Source organism: Panulirus ornatus, chromosome 4 (assembly GCF_036320965.1).
Source record: "Panulirus ornatus isolate Po-2019 chromosome 4, ASM3632096v1, whole genome shotgun sequence".
Lineage (NCBI taxonomy): Eukaryota > Metazoa > Arthropoda > Malacostraca > Decapoda > Palinuridae > Panulirus > Panulirus ornatus.
In genome coordinates this window covers 81289012-81309208 of record NC_092227.1, presented here as the reverse complement: position 1 = coordinate 81309208, position 20197 = coordinate 81289012, and the positions used below count along the sequence as shown (strand labels likewise).

Genomic DNA, 20197 nt, shown 5'->3' with positions numbered 1-20197 from the left:
GATATACAAAGGAATTCAAACAGCAACAGACCATTGGGTCCTTTCGAGGCCGTTTAGAGATAGTGGAAAAGATAAGACGAAAGGTTTTGACGGTAAGAGCAACAACATTATAATCACTTGCCACTCACATCTGGGTCAGAGGTTTGGAGCTGGTAGGAAAGATACGAGATGGTCAGTCGGTTTCCTAATGCTTCATCTCGTCTGGATGATATTAAAAGAATTCCTAATGATTATTCCAATCAGTGTGGGATGATAGATTTCCTAATGATTACTCCAATCAGTGTGGGATGATAGATTTCCTAATGATTACTCCAATCAGTGTGGGATGATAGATTTCCTAATGATTATTCCTATCAGTGTGGGATGATAGATTTCCTAATGATTATTAATAACAGTGTGGGATGATAGATTTCCTACTGATTATTCCTATCAGTGTGGGATGATAGATTTCCTAATGATTATTAATACCAGTGTGGGATGATAGATTTCCTAATGATTATTACTATTATCGCGAGATTAAAAGAAGAAATCCTAATGATTATTCCCATCCATTCGAGATTTTCCCCTCTAGTCTCGTGTTCTCGATGGCTATTCATTATTCATATTTCACTTATGATCTTTACACAAAATTTCTTTATTTTTTGTTGTGAAAATTTTCTTGGTATTTTAGGATGCACCTCTTGTTCTTCCTGTTCTCCTCGTGTTCTTCTTGTTCTTCCTGTCCTCGTATTATTGTTCTTTCTGTTCTAAAGTCCTATTTCTTCTTTTTTTTGTTGTTTCTGCAAAGATATTCAGTATGGGACCTGCTCTCCTGTGCTTATTTACTTTTCCTTGTTCTCAATGGCCTCGTAATTCTTCCCTTTTGACGACATACAATCAAACGAGGTTTCCCTTGTTCGCCACCAGTCTCTCGAGTATGGGTTTGTTCTACATGTTCTATTTAGGCTCTGTTCAAACCCCTTCTCGATGTTGTTCTTCACAAGCGCGTGGGACTGACACCTAACCAACGTTCAAAACCTCTATTTCATAAATGACCATTTTTTTTATTTTAACCCCAAAGGACAGAATTTCTCGAGAAAATCATATCATACAAAGGTCAAGTCTTCTTCGTAAATCTCGTATCGAGGGAAAGGTCAAACCTCGTTGCTGGTGAACCCTGTATCGCTAGAAAGGTCGCACTGGAGAAAGGTCAAGTTCAAAACCTCTTTGGTAGCAAACATCACATCATATATATATATATGTATACAAAGGTTACATTAAGGTTACACTAGTGAGCTCGAGGTTCCATCAATACGGTAAGAATACAGTGAGCATATAAAATAGTCGAAAAACTATCATAATGATCCATAGTACACCAAATTTCATGTGCATATATATTTTTTTTTTTCCTTTTTTTTGCTTTGTCGCTGTCTCCCGCGTTTGCGAGGTAGCGCAAGGAAACAGACGAAAGAAATGGCCCAACCCACCCCCATACACATGTATATACATACGTCCACACACGCAAAATATACATACCTACACAGCTTTCCATGGTTTACCCCAGACGCATGTGCATATATATATATATATATATATATATATATATATATATATATATATATATATATATATATATTTTTTTTTTTTTTTTTTTTTATACTTTGTCGCTGTCTCCCGCGTTTGCGAGGTAGCGCAAGGAAACAGACGAAAGAAATGGCCCAACCCCCCCCCCCCCCATACACATGTACATACACACGTCCACACACGCAAATATACATACCTACACAGCTTTCCATGGTTTACCCCAGACGCTTCACATGCCTTGATTCAATCCACTGACAGCACGTCAACCCCTGTATACCACATCGCTCCAATTCACTCTATTCCTTGCCCTCCTTTCACCCTCCTGCATGTTCAGGCCCCGATCACACAAAATCTTTTTCACTCCATCTTTCCACCTCCAATTTGGTCTCCCTCTTCTCCTCGTTCCCTCCACCTCCGACACATATATCCTCTTGGTCAATCTTTCCTCACTCATTCTCTCCATGTGCCCAAACCATTTCAAAACACCCTCTTCTGCTCTCTCAACCACGCTCTTTTTATTTCCACACATCTCTCTTACCCTTACGTTACTTACTCGATCAAACCACCTCACACCACACATTGTCCTCAAACATCTCATTTCCAGCACATCCATCCTCCTGCGCACAACTCTATCCATAGCCCACGCCTCGCAACCATACAACATTGTTGGAACCACTATTCCTTCAAACATACCCATTTTTGCTTTCCGAGATAATGTTCTCGACTTCCACACATTTTTCAAGGCTCCCAAAATTTTCGCCCCCTCCCCCACCCTATGATCCACTTCCGCTTCCATGGTTCCATCCGCTGACAGATCCACTCCCAGATATCTAAAACACTTCACTTCCTCCAGTTTTTCTCCATTCAAACTCACCTCCCAATTGACTTGACCCTCAACCCTACTGTACCTAATAACCTTGCTCTTATTCACATTTACTCTTAACTTTCTTCTTCCACACACTTTACCAAACTCAGTCACCAGCTTCTGCAGTTTCTCACATGAATCAGCCACCAGCGCTGTATCATCAGCGAACAACAACTGACTCACTTCCCAAGCTCTCTCATCCCCAACAGACTTCATACTTGCCCCTCTTTCCAAAACTCTTGCATTTACCTCCCTAACAACCCCATCCATAAACAAATTAAACAACCAAGGAGACATCACACACCCCTGCCGCAAACCTACATTCACTGAGAACCAATCACTTTCCTCTCTTCCTACACGTACACATGCCTTACATCCTCGATAAAAACTTTTCACTGCTTCTAACAACTTGCCTCCCACACCATATATTCTTAATACCTTCCACAGAGCATCTCTATCAACTCTATCATATGCCTTCTCCAGATCCATAAATGCTACATACAAATCCATTTGCTTTTCTAAGTATTTCTCACATACATTCTTCAAAGCAAACACCTGATCCACACATCCTCTACCACTTCTGAAACCGCACTGCTCTTCCCCAATCTGATGCTCTGTACATGCCTTCACCCTCTCAATCAATACCCTCCCATATAATTTGCCAGGAATACTCAACAAACTTATACCTCTGTAATTTGAGCACTCACTCTTATCCCCTTTGCCTTTGTACAATGGCACTATGCACGCATTCCGCCAATCCTCAGGCACCTCACCATGAGTCATACATACATTAAATAACCTTACCAACCAGTCAACAATACAGTCACCCCCTTTTTTAATAAATTCCACTGCAATACCATCCAAACCTGCTGCCTTGCCGGCTTTCATCTTCCGCAAAGCTTTTACTACCTCTTCTCTGTTTACCAAATCATTTTCCCTAACCCTCTCACTTTGCACACCACCTCGACCAAAACACCCTATATCTGCCACTCTGTCATCAGACACATTCAACAAACCTTCAAAATACTCATTCCATCTCCTTCTCACATCACCACTACTTGTTATCACCTCCCCATTTACGCCCTTCACTGAAGTTCCCATTTGCTCCCTTGTCTTACGCACCCTATTTACCTCCTTCCAGAACATCTTTTTATTCTCCCTAAAATTTACTGATAGTCTCTCACCCCAACTCTCATTTGCCCTTTTTTTCACCTCTTGCACCTTTCTCTTGACCTCCTGTCTCTTTCTTTTATACTTCTCCCACTCAATTGCATTTTTTCCCTGCAAAAATCGTCCAAATGCCTCTCTCTTCTCTTTCACTAATACTCTTACTTCTTCATCCCACCACTCACTACCCTTTCTAAACAGCCCACCTCCCACTCTTCTCATGCCACAAGCATCTTTTGCGCAATCCATCACTGATTCCCTAAATACATCCCATTCCTCCCCCACTCCCCTTACTTCCATTGTTCTCACCTTTTTCCATTCTGTACACAGTCTCTCCTGGTACTTCCCCACACAGGTCTCCTTCCCAAGCTCACTTACTCTCACCACCTTCTTCTCCCCAACATTCACTCCTCTTTTCTGAAAGCCCATACTAATCTTCACCTTAGCCTCCACAAGATAATGATCAGACATCCCTCCAGTTGCACCTCTCAGCACATTAACATCCAAAAGTCTCTCTTTCCCACGCCTGTCAATTAACACGTAATCCAATAACGCTCTCTGGCCATCTCTCCTACTTACATAAAAATACTTATGTAAGATGTGATGAACATGTCTATATTTGATATATATATATATATATATATATATATATATATATATATATATATATATATATATATATATATATATATATACTGGAGTTCATAAAGCGGAGGACATTGTTTTTCTGAAAATCCTACGCATAAAGAATAAACATTTCAAAACCTGTATTTTTTTTATCTTTCTTTTTTTTTAAGATGTGATGAACATGTCTATATTTGATTCCTTGAGGATTTTGCAAGGTGCGTGGACAGCGTGATAGGTACAGAGATTTCCTCTTCGAAGTGGATTCTTACCCTGACGAGCCTTGCGAACAGATTCGAAGCGGGTTCATCCTCTGGCGAATCAATCCACTACACTAGAAGTACAGCCTTGCTAACCGATTCGAAGCGGGTTCATACCCCGACAAGCTAATGTAAACCAATGAACGAAACCCTTTGTGAACCGCCGGGACCCCGAATGACGAGGTGTCGTTCGGCTTCACATCACCATCTTTTATACCATAGACTAGAAATGACGTATCATCGTCCTAGTATCAATTTCCAGCCTTCGTAAAACTAAGATCCATCGCTCCTACGCATCAGTGAGCGGGTAATTGAAAAATGTCACCGACTTCTCTATCTGCAAATTGAAAAATAAGAGCGACGATAGATCAAAGAAAGCCTTACCTACGTGTTCAAGTCGTGCATCATATTACGTGCAAGTAGCATAGTGTGCCAAGACAATACGGCACAAATCATGGTCATCTAAACATAATCACTTCAGCCTTAATGACACTGGATGAACCATTACACACTGTGGTTAAGAATATGCATAAGATTCTAGTCCTAACACAAGAGCCGAAGGGCGTCCAGTAACATCTGCGAAGAGTTATTGGGCATTGTTTCGTCTTCTGACATGCCCTTAATCACAAGCAGTTTGACGAGGCCTAAGTTCTTACTTTGGAATTGTAAGATCATTCAAATGTCTATCGACAAACGCGGTGGATGGTCTATGGCGATATCAAGTCATGGGGGGCTAGGTGGTGTTTATATTGGGGCATTTCACGTTCGCTAGTTATCTCTGCTTCTATCTTAAGAGATATCTATGATGACTCCTGGGGTTCAAATCGAGGCTTGCTATCACAACATAGATTCACCTTTATATTTATTTTCAAGGCAATCACACGGGGGACTATTATTTATTGGCTTGCGATGGTTCGCGACCCGAGATGATGATAGGTGAATTTAAGTCATTTCTGAAAATATTACAATAGGAAGATAACGTTACGGTACAGTAAATATATACTGAATGACTTAATATATGCCTTGTTCAAAGTGATACTCGACTCTTTTCTAAAAATATAAATTGCCATTCGCTTCATGTTCGAACCAATCGATTCAGTTCACGAGTTGTTCAAAATTTTCGGTGTCCGGCCGGCGTATAATGCTGGATTTCTCTCACTGCATATTGTGCTGGACAGTTTTCGTGATAACCATATTTTCAAACTAGACGACATTTTGACTCGAGTAATGGAACAACCTAATCAAACGACTCGTGCGGAATTTTCATCCAATCAGCGTCCAGTTTAGAGATGCCTCTAACTTGAAAACACCGAATAAGGTTCGGTCCTAAAAGGCTATGAACTTTTATACTTCAGTTGGGGTTGTTGTATGCAGATGGTTCCGTTCTAGTAGACTGCTTAAGAATCAAGAGGGTTGAGAAAGAAACAAAAGATGGTGTTGAAAGCAATGAAGAGAGGGGCGAAGGGAGAAAGGGGAGGAAGGTGGCAAGAAAGACAAAAAAAAAAGGAACTGGATCCTTTTAGCCACCTGGAGCTATATTCTAGGGAGGACCCTGTTGGGGGGGGGGGGGGGGGAACATAGCGAGGTCGGCCTGTCCTCAAGGGAGGAGCGAAAGGTTTCGACCAAGCCCACTTCTCATACCAATGAGGACGTTGCCTTAGTCGAGGTAGTCGTCAATAGTCCTACCCCTTCGTGGCAAACTGCAAGTTACCTCTCACCACAATTGGATCTTGGGTTACTGAACTCGATCTCTCGATCTATGGCATCTATATTATTGGAGGGTGGGGATCTGTGTAATTTCAGAGATTTTTAGTCTCCTCCTTATTTCATGTTTCTGTCATTCAGGCCTTTTAAGAATTCAGGCCTTTAAGGACCTCCTGGGCATGGAGGATTCGATCCTCGGGAGTGATGACATGAAGTCTGACATGACTCTTTAAAAGTGTCTGGTTTACCAAGGCCAGGCTATCATAACCCAAGAGTCGTGCTCTGAAGGGTCGTATACCGTCGTGTGCGCTCTCTCATCGTTCTTCGCTCTGATCGTCCCCTATGCTTTCTTGGTCCAAGAGTGTCATTGCTCACGGACGAGCGACGAGGGCGGCGATACTGATCGGTTTTCGAGAGAGGGAGGTCATGGTCACTGTAGGGAATGACAGGTCAAACACCTGCATGGCAGGACTCGCCTCATTCTAAGACCTGATATGTCAAACATCTGGAATGCCAGGACCCGAATTACTCTAGGGAAATGATAGGTCAAACACCCGAGTGGAAAAACTCTGGATTATTCTAAGGACTTGAGAGATTAAACGCCTGCAGGACAGAGAACTCTGTTTACTCCAAGTAAAGACAGCTTAAACATATCTGAATGGCAGGATTCTGGTCACTCTTGAGGACACCCGGTCAAACATCTCCATCTTCCCTTTGTTTCAGCTTCGTTATCATCAATATGATGATCGAGTGTTCGTCTGCGGTGAATAACACTCTCGCTTATCAATAATCAATTTTGATCTTTCACGACCAGAAACGTCAGTGGGGCTTGGTCTGTGGGTTTGTGGTCTCTGTGCATTGTACATGAGGGATGGAGAATGGATGTGAGCGAATGAGCCCATTTCTTCGTCTGGTCCTGGTGCTACCTTGTTAATGTGGGCAACTGCGCATTATATATATATATATATATATATATATATATATATATATATATATATATATATATATATATATATATATATATATATATTATGATTGTGTCGAATTATACACAGCAGTGTTATGAGTCTTGTAGCGAGTACTTTTAGATGACAATATTATGAGAAAGTAATGTGATTAAGATATGTATAATCAAATGATCTCTGCTTGATTATATGGTTACCATTTGGAATTGACACATAAGAAACCCGCGTTGCATATCACTCGCTCGGGGACATATGTATTAGTTAATGATACTTCTGAAGTTAATGTATTATGCTTCAAGGTTGGGAAACGATATATATATATATATACATATATATATATATATATATATATATATATATATATATATATATATATATATATATGATTGTGTGGAAAGCGTTTTTGATGCAGATGTGCACGTCTTGAGCAAGAGGGTTCGACCCTTGTGCATGACGGTACGACCCTGGAGTACGAAGGTACGACCCTTGAGTACGAAGGTAAGACCCTTGAGGACGACATGCTTATAGTTTGAGCACGACCTTACGATCCCAGACAACGATTGTACGACCCCTTTGAATATGATTACCTAGATTCCAACCTAGTTCCGTGAGGGTCGTACCGTCATAACCATCATACCTAAGGGTCGTACCGTCTTAACCATCATACCCAAAGGGTCGTACCTTTATACCCATCATACCCAAGGGTCGTGCTAGTATGCTCAAGAGCATAGTCAATGCCTGGAGTCCTTTGGGAGGGGACGGGGCAAACGGTGGAGAGAGAGAGAGAGAGAGAGAGAGAGAGAGAGAGAGAGAGAGAGAGAGAGAGAGAGAGAGAGAGAGAGAGAGATCGGGTCCTTGCGTATCTACATAATATCACCAACACTGACCAATGACCGCTCGAAAGCGGCTCCTCGGTTACCCTTCGTCGACCAATCAATGGCCGTGATAAAGAAAAAAAGGAAGCTACTGCCCCAGCCAATCAGCGTCGGTGGTACATCAGCGATGGGGAATTGTTCAACAAGCCAATCAACGGAGAGAGTGCATCACCAAACTAGTCTGGTGGTCACAAACCAGAACCACGCATAAACTTACACACACACACACACACATACTCTATTACATGTAATTCTTTGATCTAAGGGTATAGCAATATACTTAAATGCAAATGACTTAAGGTAAATCATATATAAATATATATACATATGACCACCGGACTCCACTCTCTTAAGGTAACATCACGAGCGAAAAATTTCAGCATCAAAGAGCCTTTGTCTTCGAAGGAGTCCACTCTGTCCCCGCTGCTGACTGTAGCGCAGTCTTAAAGCTATAGGAGTCGATAGATCGCTAAAGAAAGTATCCTAGGACACTTATGATAACATTTCATATACACATAAAGTTGTAGCCACTGGCTAGAAGGCACGTAAGGTTATGGCTGAAATGAAATCAGAAACTAATAAGAAATAAGAAAAGATCATCGATTAGAGTTTAAGAGAAATAAATGCCAAGGGGAAGCTAAAGGGAAATTAATACGAAGATCAGACTTCGGAGGAAATTAATCTTGATAAACACGTAGTAAAGAAAAATCAAGTCGATGGACTAAGTTTAAATCGACAAAGATCAGAAGGCAAATCTAACCGTTAGAGACAGGGTAGGGAAATTCAGCAGATGGAGAAATAATAATGGAAATTTCAAACAGAGGATGGAGGTTGCCATAAATGTACAGCTAAACTACTGTGCTTGGGACTTAAATAATATTCTTGAAGCTGAGCACAAGGTATAGCAATGCTATGACGGTGAGCTATCTGGAAATATATCTATTCTAAACTAACTTGTACAAAACTTCCTCAACTTCCGAGTACATTTAGCGTATCATCTTTTAGTCTGATCTATCAAGATAGACTGACAGAAGTTCGTAGTATTCTAGGCATGTTCTGTATGTCAAAATCTTGTTCTTAATCTTATTCTTTCAACATCCCAGTCCATACGAAGGGTACTGGAGTGAGAGTATAGTATTTTGGATCTGAAAATCAAGAGAAGGAAGTTCTTTTGGTAGATTATCAAAACGAAGTCCTTCTGGTAGATTCATAAACCAGGAAGTCCTTCTGGTAGACCAATAAACCAGGAAGCCCTTCAAGTAGATTCATAAACTAACAAGTCCTTCAAGTAGATTCATAAACCAACAAGTCCTTCAAGTAGATTCATAAACCAGAAAGTCTTTTGGTAGATTAAAAACAGGAAGTCCTTCCGGTAGATTATTAAACCAGAAATCCAAGTGGATTCCTAAACCAGGAAGTCCTTGAAGTACACTCACAAATCCAAGTCCTCCTAGCAGAGTATCAAACCAAGAAGTCCTTCTGGTAGACTTTATACAATCTACCTGAACGTCCTTTTCCTTTACCTCTGGAACCTCCTGGTCCAGGCACTAGCCGAATCCCCCTCCTCCCCCAACACACACACACACAAGTTTTAGCATCGGGCAATTGAAAGCAACAGAGCAGAGTGCTGGTGGCTCTACTGCAACGATTTCATCTCGTCGGGGATTGTGCAAGCTTCTGTGAGCTCGCCACTAACAGAGACTATTAGGGCCTTCTGAAAAGGGAGGTGCGTGTGTGTGTGTTTGTGGGATGTCATTGAAACTAATGGCATCCAGGGATACCCTATGATATTATATGACCATTAAAGGAACAGTTTCTAGTTTTTGAATAGAATTGGCGAGTGAAAATATCTATATGGGATAACTACATAGCCTATGCCAAGCAACGTAACTTAACTAGAGGTCGTGTTAGTAATGAAGACGATTGTGGCTTTGCGTTCGTCAAGATCCTATGGATCAACCCACTCGAGCACGATGGTACGACCCTTCAAGCACGATGGTACGACCCATGAACACGACCTGTTCGACCCTTGGTCATGTCGTGGCCTTCAACCTAACCCCTAAGGGGTAAGGTTTTCATAAAGGCCAAAGCCATCTTACCAAAGAGCCAAAGGGCCGCTCATCTAAAGAGCAAGAGAACCAATCAGCAGCACACATCAGCGGACTAGCAATACGACAGACGTTTTCATCATCTCGGCCACCCTAGTGGTCACGAAGACTATGGTAGGAACAGGTCTCATTAATCCAGCAGGTCATCTGGTTGTTACGCCATCAGAAGATGTTCAAGGCGATCAACGACCGTGTCATGTCAGCCAATATGCCTTTGGGTGACCTGACCAACGAGATCAGAATATATTCCCTTTCAGAGTAAAAATCTTAAACATATTCACACGAAAACCAAAAGTTTTGCCTTTAAGGATAGTCGAAATAATATCCTCTGCCATGTCAGAAAAACCCGTTATCATAACTAACAAAAAATCGAGATTAACGATGTAAATGATCACTTATTAGCATATTTAGCATAACTAAGATAAAGATTCTTCAGTAAGAATGGATTACGCATGTAAGGTGGAGGATTTGTACACTGTGTAAAAGAAAGTCTCGGTGTAACTATGGTATGTAATACTGCGTAGATAAGGTATGTAATCCTGCGTAACTAGGGTATGTAATACTGCGTAGATAGGGTATGTAATCCTGCGTAACTAGGGTATGTAATACTGCGTAGATAGGGTATGTAATCCTGCCTAACTAGGGTATGGAATACTGCGTAGATAGGGTATGTAATCCGACGTAACAAGGGTATGTAATCCTACGTAACTAGGGTATGTAATACTGCGTAGATAGGGTATGTAATCCTACGTAACTAGGGTATGTAATACTGCGTAGATAGGGTATGTAATCCTACGTAACTAGGGTATGTAATACTGCGTAGATAGGGTATGTAATCCTACGTAACTAGGATATGTAATCCTCCGTAGATAGGGTATGTAATCCTACGTAACTAGGGTATGTAATACTGCGTAGATAGGGAATGTGATCCTAACTAGGGTATGGAATACTGATGTCAAATCGTATAACTCCACGTTACATTAATCTTATAAACAAGACATCCAAAATGAATTCACTATATAGTATACAGACTAAGATAAACATGAAAACAGTTCTTCCTTAAGCATAGAAATTAATCCTAATGATAAACGATGCAATAAACGTACGAGATTTTCGTTTAACAAAACACATCAAATGGGATTTATTTTTTCTTTCATCAGATAACGACGATTAGAGTGGAGATGATTTCTTTTGAAATCATTCTGTACCCAAACGAGAGATAACGTGTTAGACTGCGATATCCACAAAAATCTAATCAGCTAATCTGAATAAGTCTTTGAAAACCTACTTACTTAACACTTCGAGCTCACAGACAACAACAGTTACTTAACTTTACATTAGCAAATCGCAGTGAAATGTGCCAGGACACTGGCGATATCAACTGGATTGGGCTTTTATAAGTAAAAACAGCTGAAAACATTTAATGTAATTTCACACGTAAAATACTTCTATCAGAGACAATGTTCCCACTGAGAAAAGAGAAAGATATGGCAGGCGACTAGAAAAAAATATACGCTTGAAAATTGCGTAAAAGAAATGCGTAAAGGAAATATGAAGAGTTTCCCAATGATATAAAAACCCCGGAAGAATTCTTTAAGCACGCAAGAGGCAAAGAAAAATATCCAAGACATCATTATATCCGTAACCTAACGGATATGGCACCTTATCTAATGGCAATAAAGAAACAGCATCGTAACTAAACAAAGCCTTTCGATTCGGTGTTTACGATCGAATATTCCTCAAATGCACCCCGGGCTAAAACGCACTTCCAGGAAGAGAAAATGTTAACCATGAACCTTCAGAGCCAAGGGGGGGGGGGGACTTAGATATTCAGAAAAGCTAAATAGGAATATACCTGATCCTGCCAGCCCCCCCATACTATTATGGTGACGTAAGAAGCCAACTAAATTATTTCCAGTTTATATCTATCTGTTCTTATTCGCACTAGGACCCCTTCCTTGAAAAGGTCCTGGGGTTTACACATGGATCCCCTTTTCGTTAATCTATTTTCATATCTGTCCCAAGACCCCTTTCTGGAAAAGGGCTTTAAAAGAGTTATTCCGGGACTCCTTTCCTGTGGCTGCGTTACTGCCAGTGGCAGGGAAATGATGGATTCCCTTAGCAGTGAGGTGGTCTCTGCCGAGATTGGACTCCCAGTAATACACCCTCGCCAAAGGTGAATTTTCACTACATATGACCTCAAGCAGGTGAGTTCCGTAACATCTTCAAAGCACAATCAACTGGCGATACAATATTGGCGGCGACATCGAAGTTGTATAAACATAATTTGTGGATATCGAGAAGTGCGATTCGGAAATGAATTACGGGTAACCGCCGCGAGTGGCAAAAAAAAGTTTATTTCGAACGTGACGTTCCTTTAGTATTTCTTCGAATACATCCTATAACAACGGGGTTTTACTAGGCTTATTAAAGTGCAATGGAAACGTGACAATATCATGATTATGGAAACGAGTCATGATCATATTCTACATGACCTTCATTCACTTCAAGGCAGATGATGTCTTCTCTCGCGGTCGATTGGTCGAGAGATAATCTGATGTCTCCAGTGGACCTCATCTTGTCTCGTCTTGTCGCTCACGCAGTGACGTTCACAGAGGTAAACACAGTCGCTTCCTCTTGATCAAAGACTTTTGTCTGGAGCAGACACCAACAGCATAGTAAAGAGGGTCGGACACTTGCTTAACCCGACACCGACAACAAAGAACTTCAAATACTTAGCTGAAGCAAACTCAGAGCGTAGTAAAAAAAACTTCATACACTTGCTGAAGTCTACACCAACGGCACAGCGAAGGACTTCAGAAAGACACTTGGTGAACACCGACAGCATAGTAAAGAACTTCAGACACTTGCTGAACTTGACACCAACGGCATGATCAAGAACTTCACGCACTTGCTGAAGCCGACACCAACAGAACGATCAAGAACTTTACACACTTGCTGAAGCAGACGCCAACAGAATAGTAGAGAACTTCAGACACTTGCTGAAGCCGACACCAACAGCATAGTAAAGAGCTTCAGACACTTGCTGAAGCCGACACCGACAACATATCAAAGTTGACACCAACGGCATGATCAAGAACTTCACACACTTACTGAAGCAGACGCTAACTTCTCACACTTCCATGCAACGCTGCAGTGTAAACCCTCACTGTGCGCTATACGTTTCCCTTCCTTCTTGCGAGAGTCAGAGAGGACCTCTCAGGAGGTAGTCGAAATACACATCTAAAGACTCGAGAATCTCACAAGATGGGTGTCTAAGTGCCCCGGTGACATTCTCCTCAATTCTTCGGTTATATTCAGTTAAGAATTCTCCACAAAACGAATTTCACGTTACCGTTCTGAAGCATTTGGTTCTTGTGAAACTTCCACGTCTATTATACCATTAACAACTCCTCCCTGTAGAACCGATCCCAAATTCTTTACAATAGATAGTATTATTAAGTCCCACAGTTCCTTTTACTGTGCCCCTGCAGCTTCAAAGCTGCGCTACAATCAACAGCGGGGAAATGAACGGTCTCCTTCGGAGTAAGAAGACCTTCCTTGATATTGCCTTCAAGTCCTCCTCTGCACACTCGAGCCGGACCGAAGGTGGGCGCCTCAGGTACACGAGCCTTGCCAACGTTCCCCAAGCAGTGAAAAACAGTCGAAAGTTGATACCGGGTGTTTAGTCGTAGTATATCATCAAGGGACGTGTATGAAAAGAAAAGAAAGAACGTGTCCCTTTCTGTCGCGGTGGCTTTGGCAGTTCCATCCCTCCCCTCCACGGGATCCCACACCCCTCTTACGGGCCAGCCTGGAGCCAATCACCGAGCGGCCGTGAGCTGTACTTTCGACCAATCCCAGCGTGGCTGACGGTGCATGCAAACTTAGCCGGCAGTTAAGAGCTCTCTTTTTTTTTCCCCCTCCCATTAATCAATGGGAAAGTGGCTCTCTGGACACCTGTCCTTTACCCTGGCAGGGGAATCAATGCTCTAAACATAGGTTCCAGGTGTAAAACTGGTGTTTAATTTGAGCGACAGGTCCTCAAAACCCAGAAACGATTACACCAGTGTAATAACGCATAGCGAGAAATCACCCCCTGAAGCATATGATACTCGGCCATTATGCTCTTGCTGGGGCCAGGGGTGGGGAATGAGAGGGGAGAGGATAGGGAGAAGACAGACGCCAGGGAAAGACAGGGCGCTGGGGAAAGGGAGAGGACTGTAGGGTGAAACTAAAGGTGTGGTAAGGGTGGGTGGGTGGGTCTCGAGAAGGCTTGATGTTGAAGACCAGAGATGGTGGAGTGATAGGGCCCAAGTCTGAGCCTCAGGGAAGGATGTGAAGTAGGAGGTAAAGGGCGAAGGCAAGGGGGAGAGGTTAAGGTTAGGGGGTAGAAGGTTAAGGCCAGGGGAGGGCAGAGGTTGAGGCCAGGAAGGTAGGGATTGAAGTCTAGGGTAGAGACTGATGCCAGGGGCAGAGGCTAAGGCCAGGGGTATAGACTAATGTCCGGATTAGAGGGTGAAACTAGGGCCAGGGGTAGAGTTGATAGCTCTAGAAATGTAGAAAATATCAAGTTATAGCGAAAAGTGGATTAAAACTAGAGGTGGAAAATATATACACTACGATAATGGAGAAAGAATAAGTCATCCAAGTTCATATAAAACTTTACAAACTTTAGATAGATCACACATCAACTCGTACCCAATCAATCCCTCATTATCCCATGAGTTGTGAAGAAACACGTACCAGCCATAAGACAATAAACGAAAAAAAATAGCGAGGAGCTAAGAAACAGCTCACCCTGCCTCATGATGCTTCCAGAATATCTTAATGCCCCGAAGAAGGCGATACGAACCATGAGCACGATGGTACGAACCTAGAGCACGATGGTACGAACCTTGAGCAAGGCGGTGCAAACCTTGAGCAAGGCGATACGAGCCTTGAATGTGATGATACGAACCTTGAACAAGGCGGTACGAACCTTTAGCAAGGATGTACGAACCTTAAGGACAATGGCATGACCCTTGAGCGAGGCGGTACGAAACCTTTGAGCATGATGGTGCGACCCTTGAGCAAAGGGGTTACAAATCTTTTGAGAACGACGGTACGACCCTTGAGCGAGGCGATACGAAACTTCGAGACCAACGGTACGACCCTTGGACATGAACGGCGGCCTCGTCTTCGACGCAAAAGATCCAGAAGCCAAGGCCATCGTACCCACCGATCATGACCACCACATACATACTCAGTGCCGTTCTACTCTGGGAGGAGGAGGAGGAGAAGGAGGAGGAGGCAAGTGGGGGGCCGTCGCACACTCTCTCTCAAGGAGTCTCGAAAGCCACCGAGATATACACCAAGACGTGCCACGTCGGCCAGAACCTCAAGGATCATCATCATCATCAACTCAGTAGCAGAGATCAGGGTCGTCGTCCAACCATCACCAGCTTTACACTTGGGGTGTGTCAGTCGTGATGGCTGGAATCGTCGCCTGCATTACCTCGCTGACACATGACGCGGGATGCGTTCGTCTGACGATCGTAAATCTAAAAAGAACAAGAAATGATAATGTCGGTACGATTTACGACGATCGAGGTACGCTACGCTCTGCACGTAAACTATTGTGGTATTATAATTTTCTTTTCATACCTGTCATGATGATACGAGATAGTATATTCATCATGATGAAAAAAGATCATTTCGGCGATAATGATAGTATAACCAGTGCAATCATGAAAATGATTAGGGTAATTATGACGATCATACAAATGATAAGAGTAATTATGATGATCATAAAAATGATAACGAAATGATACTAAAGACAAAAGCAATTATTATAACAAATGAATTTTTTTTCATATATTCAAATGCTTCTCGGTCTTTAGGAGTTTAAGTTTTGGGATCAGACAAACGACTGTCTCATCTGCACAAATCCCTTCTGCATCTGTCAGGCATAATCTATTATTCCTATGAAACACTCTGATCACTGCATTATTCCCTGGATCATCCCACCGACAGCACGTCGGTTCCCGTATACCATACAAGTCCACATCATTTTACCCCCACGCACGCCCCCTCATCCTCCCTTGAAAAAGGAAAGAAAATGAAGCCCCGATACCCCAAAGCCTCCTTAACCTCCATTTTCTCCCCGATCTCTTCATCCTCCCTCCATCCCTCCCTCCCATTCTGACACGCCGATCCTCTTAAGTCATTCTTTCTTCGCCCCACCGCCCCCCGACCCTCCTCAGTGCAGGGTCAAGCACCGCAGCAAGAAAAAGATTCTAGCCAGCGCTCGTCTGACTCACGAGCGTTGACGTACGCGCAAACTGTCAACAGTGATGGACACATGTCCGGGAGCTGCCACGGGTTCTTAGGGCGGCAACTTGAAGCGTCACGGGGTCTCGCCTCCGACTGACAAACGCGACACGAGGCAGATTAATGAACTCGGCAACAAAAGCACTGCTTCCAGCGGGCAGTGACTGGCACTATCTTGAGCCGCCCTTGAGGTAATCCAACAGCGTTTGGCTCAGGGGCTCCGCCTTTGCTGGAGTGGGTGGGCGTCACTGTATTGAGTGAGAATTGCCCGAACAGAGAGGGTCTTAGACGAGGTTATAAATCATAACTGTGAATAATAATAATAATAATAATAATGATAATAATAATAATAGTAATAATGATAATGGTAATGATAAGTGATGAAAATGATATAAAAGCTTCACTTCCATATTCCGCTAAAAATGCACGATGAAATTGGACGCATTTATAAGCAGCGAGGATTGAAGAAGGCGGAGGAGAAGGATGTTAGCCAGTCTTGGTCTATATAAGCAATGGATATGTAAAATAGAGTGTATGATAAGATCCCTATTTGCAATTTGATATCTTTATATATATATATATATATATATATATATATATATATATATATATATATATATATATATATATATATATATTCTTGCTTCGTCGCTGTCTCCCGCATTTGCGAGGTAGCGCAAGGAAACAGAAGAAAGAAATGGCCCAACCCACCCCCATACACATGTATATACACACCCGTCCACACACGCAAACATACACACCCATACATCTCAATGTACACATATATATACACACACAGACACATACATATATACCCATGCACACAATTCACACTGCCTGCCTTTATTCATTCCCATCGCCATATATATATATATATATATATATATATATATATATATATATATATATATACTAAATCGCTTAACGAGTTTATATGTGCTGGCTTTAGAAGACAGCATAGATAGGGTGTGCAAGGATCAAAGTGATATAGAGTGGGTTGACAAAAAGAAGCAAAGGAAACATTAGGAGGTAATATGAAAGGCGTCAGGTGGTAAAACTAAGTGAGGGGCGAGAGAGAGAGAGAGAGAGAGAGAGAGAGAGAGAGAGAGAGAGAGAGAGAGAGAGAGAGAGAGAGAGAGAGAGAGAGAGAGTTGCAGTAGGAACGATAACTCAGCCAGGAAAGCTGAAGCAAAGTCTATTTCAATCCATCTTCAACGATGTGTCTCTTCTACGAAGAGTTAGACTGCCACGTAAGCGAGAGATAAAGAGTGAATTAACCAGTCGATAACAGTTTGGTCAGACGAATTATATATGGTGCATAGCTACCCAATCGAGTCTTAGTCAGATCTGGGATTGTGATCAACCAACAGTTCTCAACCATTTGTTGCTCCATGTAGCGCTTGTGAAGTATACTGGTCGATCGGCATGAGGTGGCTGTCAGGATATATGACTCAGTATAGAACCCAGGGAGGTGGCGGTCAGGATATACGACCCAGTATAGAACCCAGGGAGGTGGCGGTCAGGATATACGACCCAGTATAGAACCCAGGGAGGTGGCGGTCAGGATATATGACTCAGTATAGAACCCAAGGAGGTGGCTGTCAGGATATACGACTCAGTATAGAACCCAAGGAGGTGGCTGTCAGGAGATACGACTCAGGATAGAACCCAGGGAGGTGGCGGTCAGGATATATGACTCAGTATAGAACCCAGGGAGGTAGCGGTCAAGATATATGACTCAGTATAGAACCCAGGGAGGTGGCGATCAGGATATATGACTCAGTATAGAACCCAGGGAGGTGGCGATCAAGATATATGACTCAATATAGAACCCATGGAGGTGGTGGTCAGGATATACAACAGTGTCAGTATAGATAATCACAGAGACGTGAGGAGCGACGGAAGGGACTGGACTGCTCTTAGCTCACACACAATCGTGTCTTTGGCATTCCGAATCCCTAGTGGATGCCCGATTCCAGAATGTAACCCAAAGATGTCATTAGTGACCTTAACACCACACAGAAATAAACGAACTACGCATTACACTCGACCTGAACTACGCATTGCACTCGCCCATATACAATGTCGCAGCGTATGTAGCCACATCATTACGAGAAGATTTACGCAGAAACTATAGTAAACAATTTTACAGTAAAACATAATTGTTCTTATATTCTTTATATCATGTGAATATCATAGATATATATATATATATATATATATATATATATATATATATATATATATATATATACACTCTAGAAATACCTTTAATATATTAGAAAAAAAGAAATTATGTAAATGATACGCATGAGATATGTGAAATCACGCTTGAAAAAGAAAAAAACGTAATGATCGTCCACGTAAATAAGGGGGAAGTGTGGTGTCACTGGGATCCACGCAAGCCAAACTCACCACACCCTCCCATACCACAGCATCGAGGGGGACTGTACCACCGTCTGGGGTACTTCCTTCACTGATATATGCTGTGGAGACATTCTACAAGAAGTGGAAAAAAAAAATAAATTTGTTAGTTCTAAATAAATCGGCATACGAATTTCGCAACAACAGGGTGTATATAAAGCAGGTATTATTAGGACAGAATTCTGGAGAAAAGAGAAATTTATTATATTTTACACTTTTAGTGGTAGTAGTAGTAGTAATAGTGGTGGTTTTAGTGGCATGATTATGGCAGAATGTGGATAAAGTGGCAAGGCTTCGTAGGCACCCCAGGCTGTCGGTAAGGATCCCGTCCCCAGACATGAACACCACATCTGGGTTACAGGCTATCGGCTGTGTAAGCCTGTCGCACATATAGTGCTTTTACCGCAGTCGGAGGAAGGATGAACAGCTGGGTAAGCTGTGAGCCACCTTCCCCGCACATGGGATAGAACAACGCTAAACCACAATTGTCTACCAGAACAGCCATCAAAATCTCGTTACGGCTCCCTTATCGCTTATCATAGAACTACTCTCGCTCTCGTTATCGAAATACAACAATTTCTCGTCGCATGAATTACCGATACATTAATTCATCTTATATCTTCACGCTAGAGAGGACTAGTTCTCCTGTGCCCACACCACAAAGACTAAAACATGTTATAGCAATCATAGCATTGGAGGTAAGGTTTCCCCCATTTTCTTGCGAGGCCCATCATGGACGACTTTCTTTCGTCTCTCCAAATAAGAGGATTTGATTTCCTTTGGGGAGAAGGGAGAGTGAGGGAAGAAGGGAGGGAAAAGGTCGAAAATTTCTTCCGTAATGCAGGACTTTTGAGGAAGTGCGATGAACTGTCGCATGAAGTCGAATAACAATGAATTCATGTCACGCAAAAAAAGGAGTCGAGAATAACATTCTTCACACGCGTTTCCACCTTATAGTTTTCCTCAAGATGAATTTCTCCTTAAGACTCCTACTTGTTTCTCTCTCCTTTTCCTACCGTACTCCCCCCATCTGCCCAGCGAACATTATTCATCTTAACGATACATTTTCTCTCGTCTTTGTAGGGAAGCTGTCCCGGTCGCCCTCGCCACGCCCTCTGTCCTTGCCTGACGAGGATCAAGAGCCCCCGGAGGTCACCTCCTCCTCAGACGCTGCCAAGGATGACCCCGACGACGCCACCAGCCCCAAGAGCACTACCTCCTCCTCCTCCGACAGCCGCGACTCCAAGAGGGCGCGGCTGGAGGGGTCCTGCAATTGCGAGGACCTTCGGGGCGTCACCTGTTATCTGGAGACGAAGGATTTGTGGGAGAA

At 42.6% G+C, this 20197-nt stretch overlaps 1 protein-coding gene and 1 long non-coding RNA gene across 2 annotated transcripts in view; one reads left to right on the top strand and one right to left on the bottom strand.

The window, feature by feature from the left end:
* LOC139745855 (uncharacterized) overlaps positions 1-20197 on the top strand; it is a 486509-nt gene that overhangs the window by 151958 nt on the left and 314354 nt on the right. Inside the window, 1 exon segment of the mRNA XM_071656482.1 lies at positions 19951-20197. This exon segment is cut by the window's right edge and continues 45 nt beyond it. Coding sequence (XP_071512583.1) covers positions 19951-20197 — 247 coding nt within the window.
* Positions 1-20197, bottom strand: part of LOC139745859 (uncharacterized) — a 221208-nt gene that overhangs the window by 185022 nt on the left and 15989 nt on the right. The gene's annotated exons all lie outside the window — the stretch shown is intronic.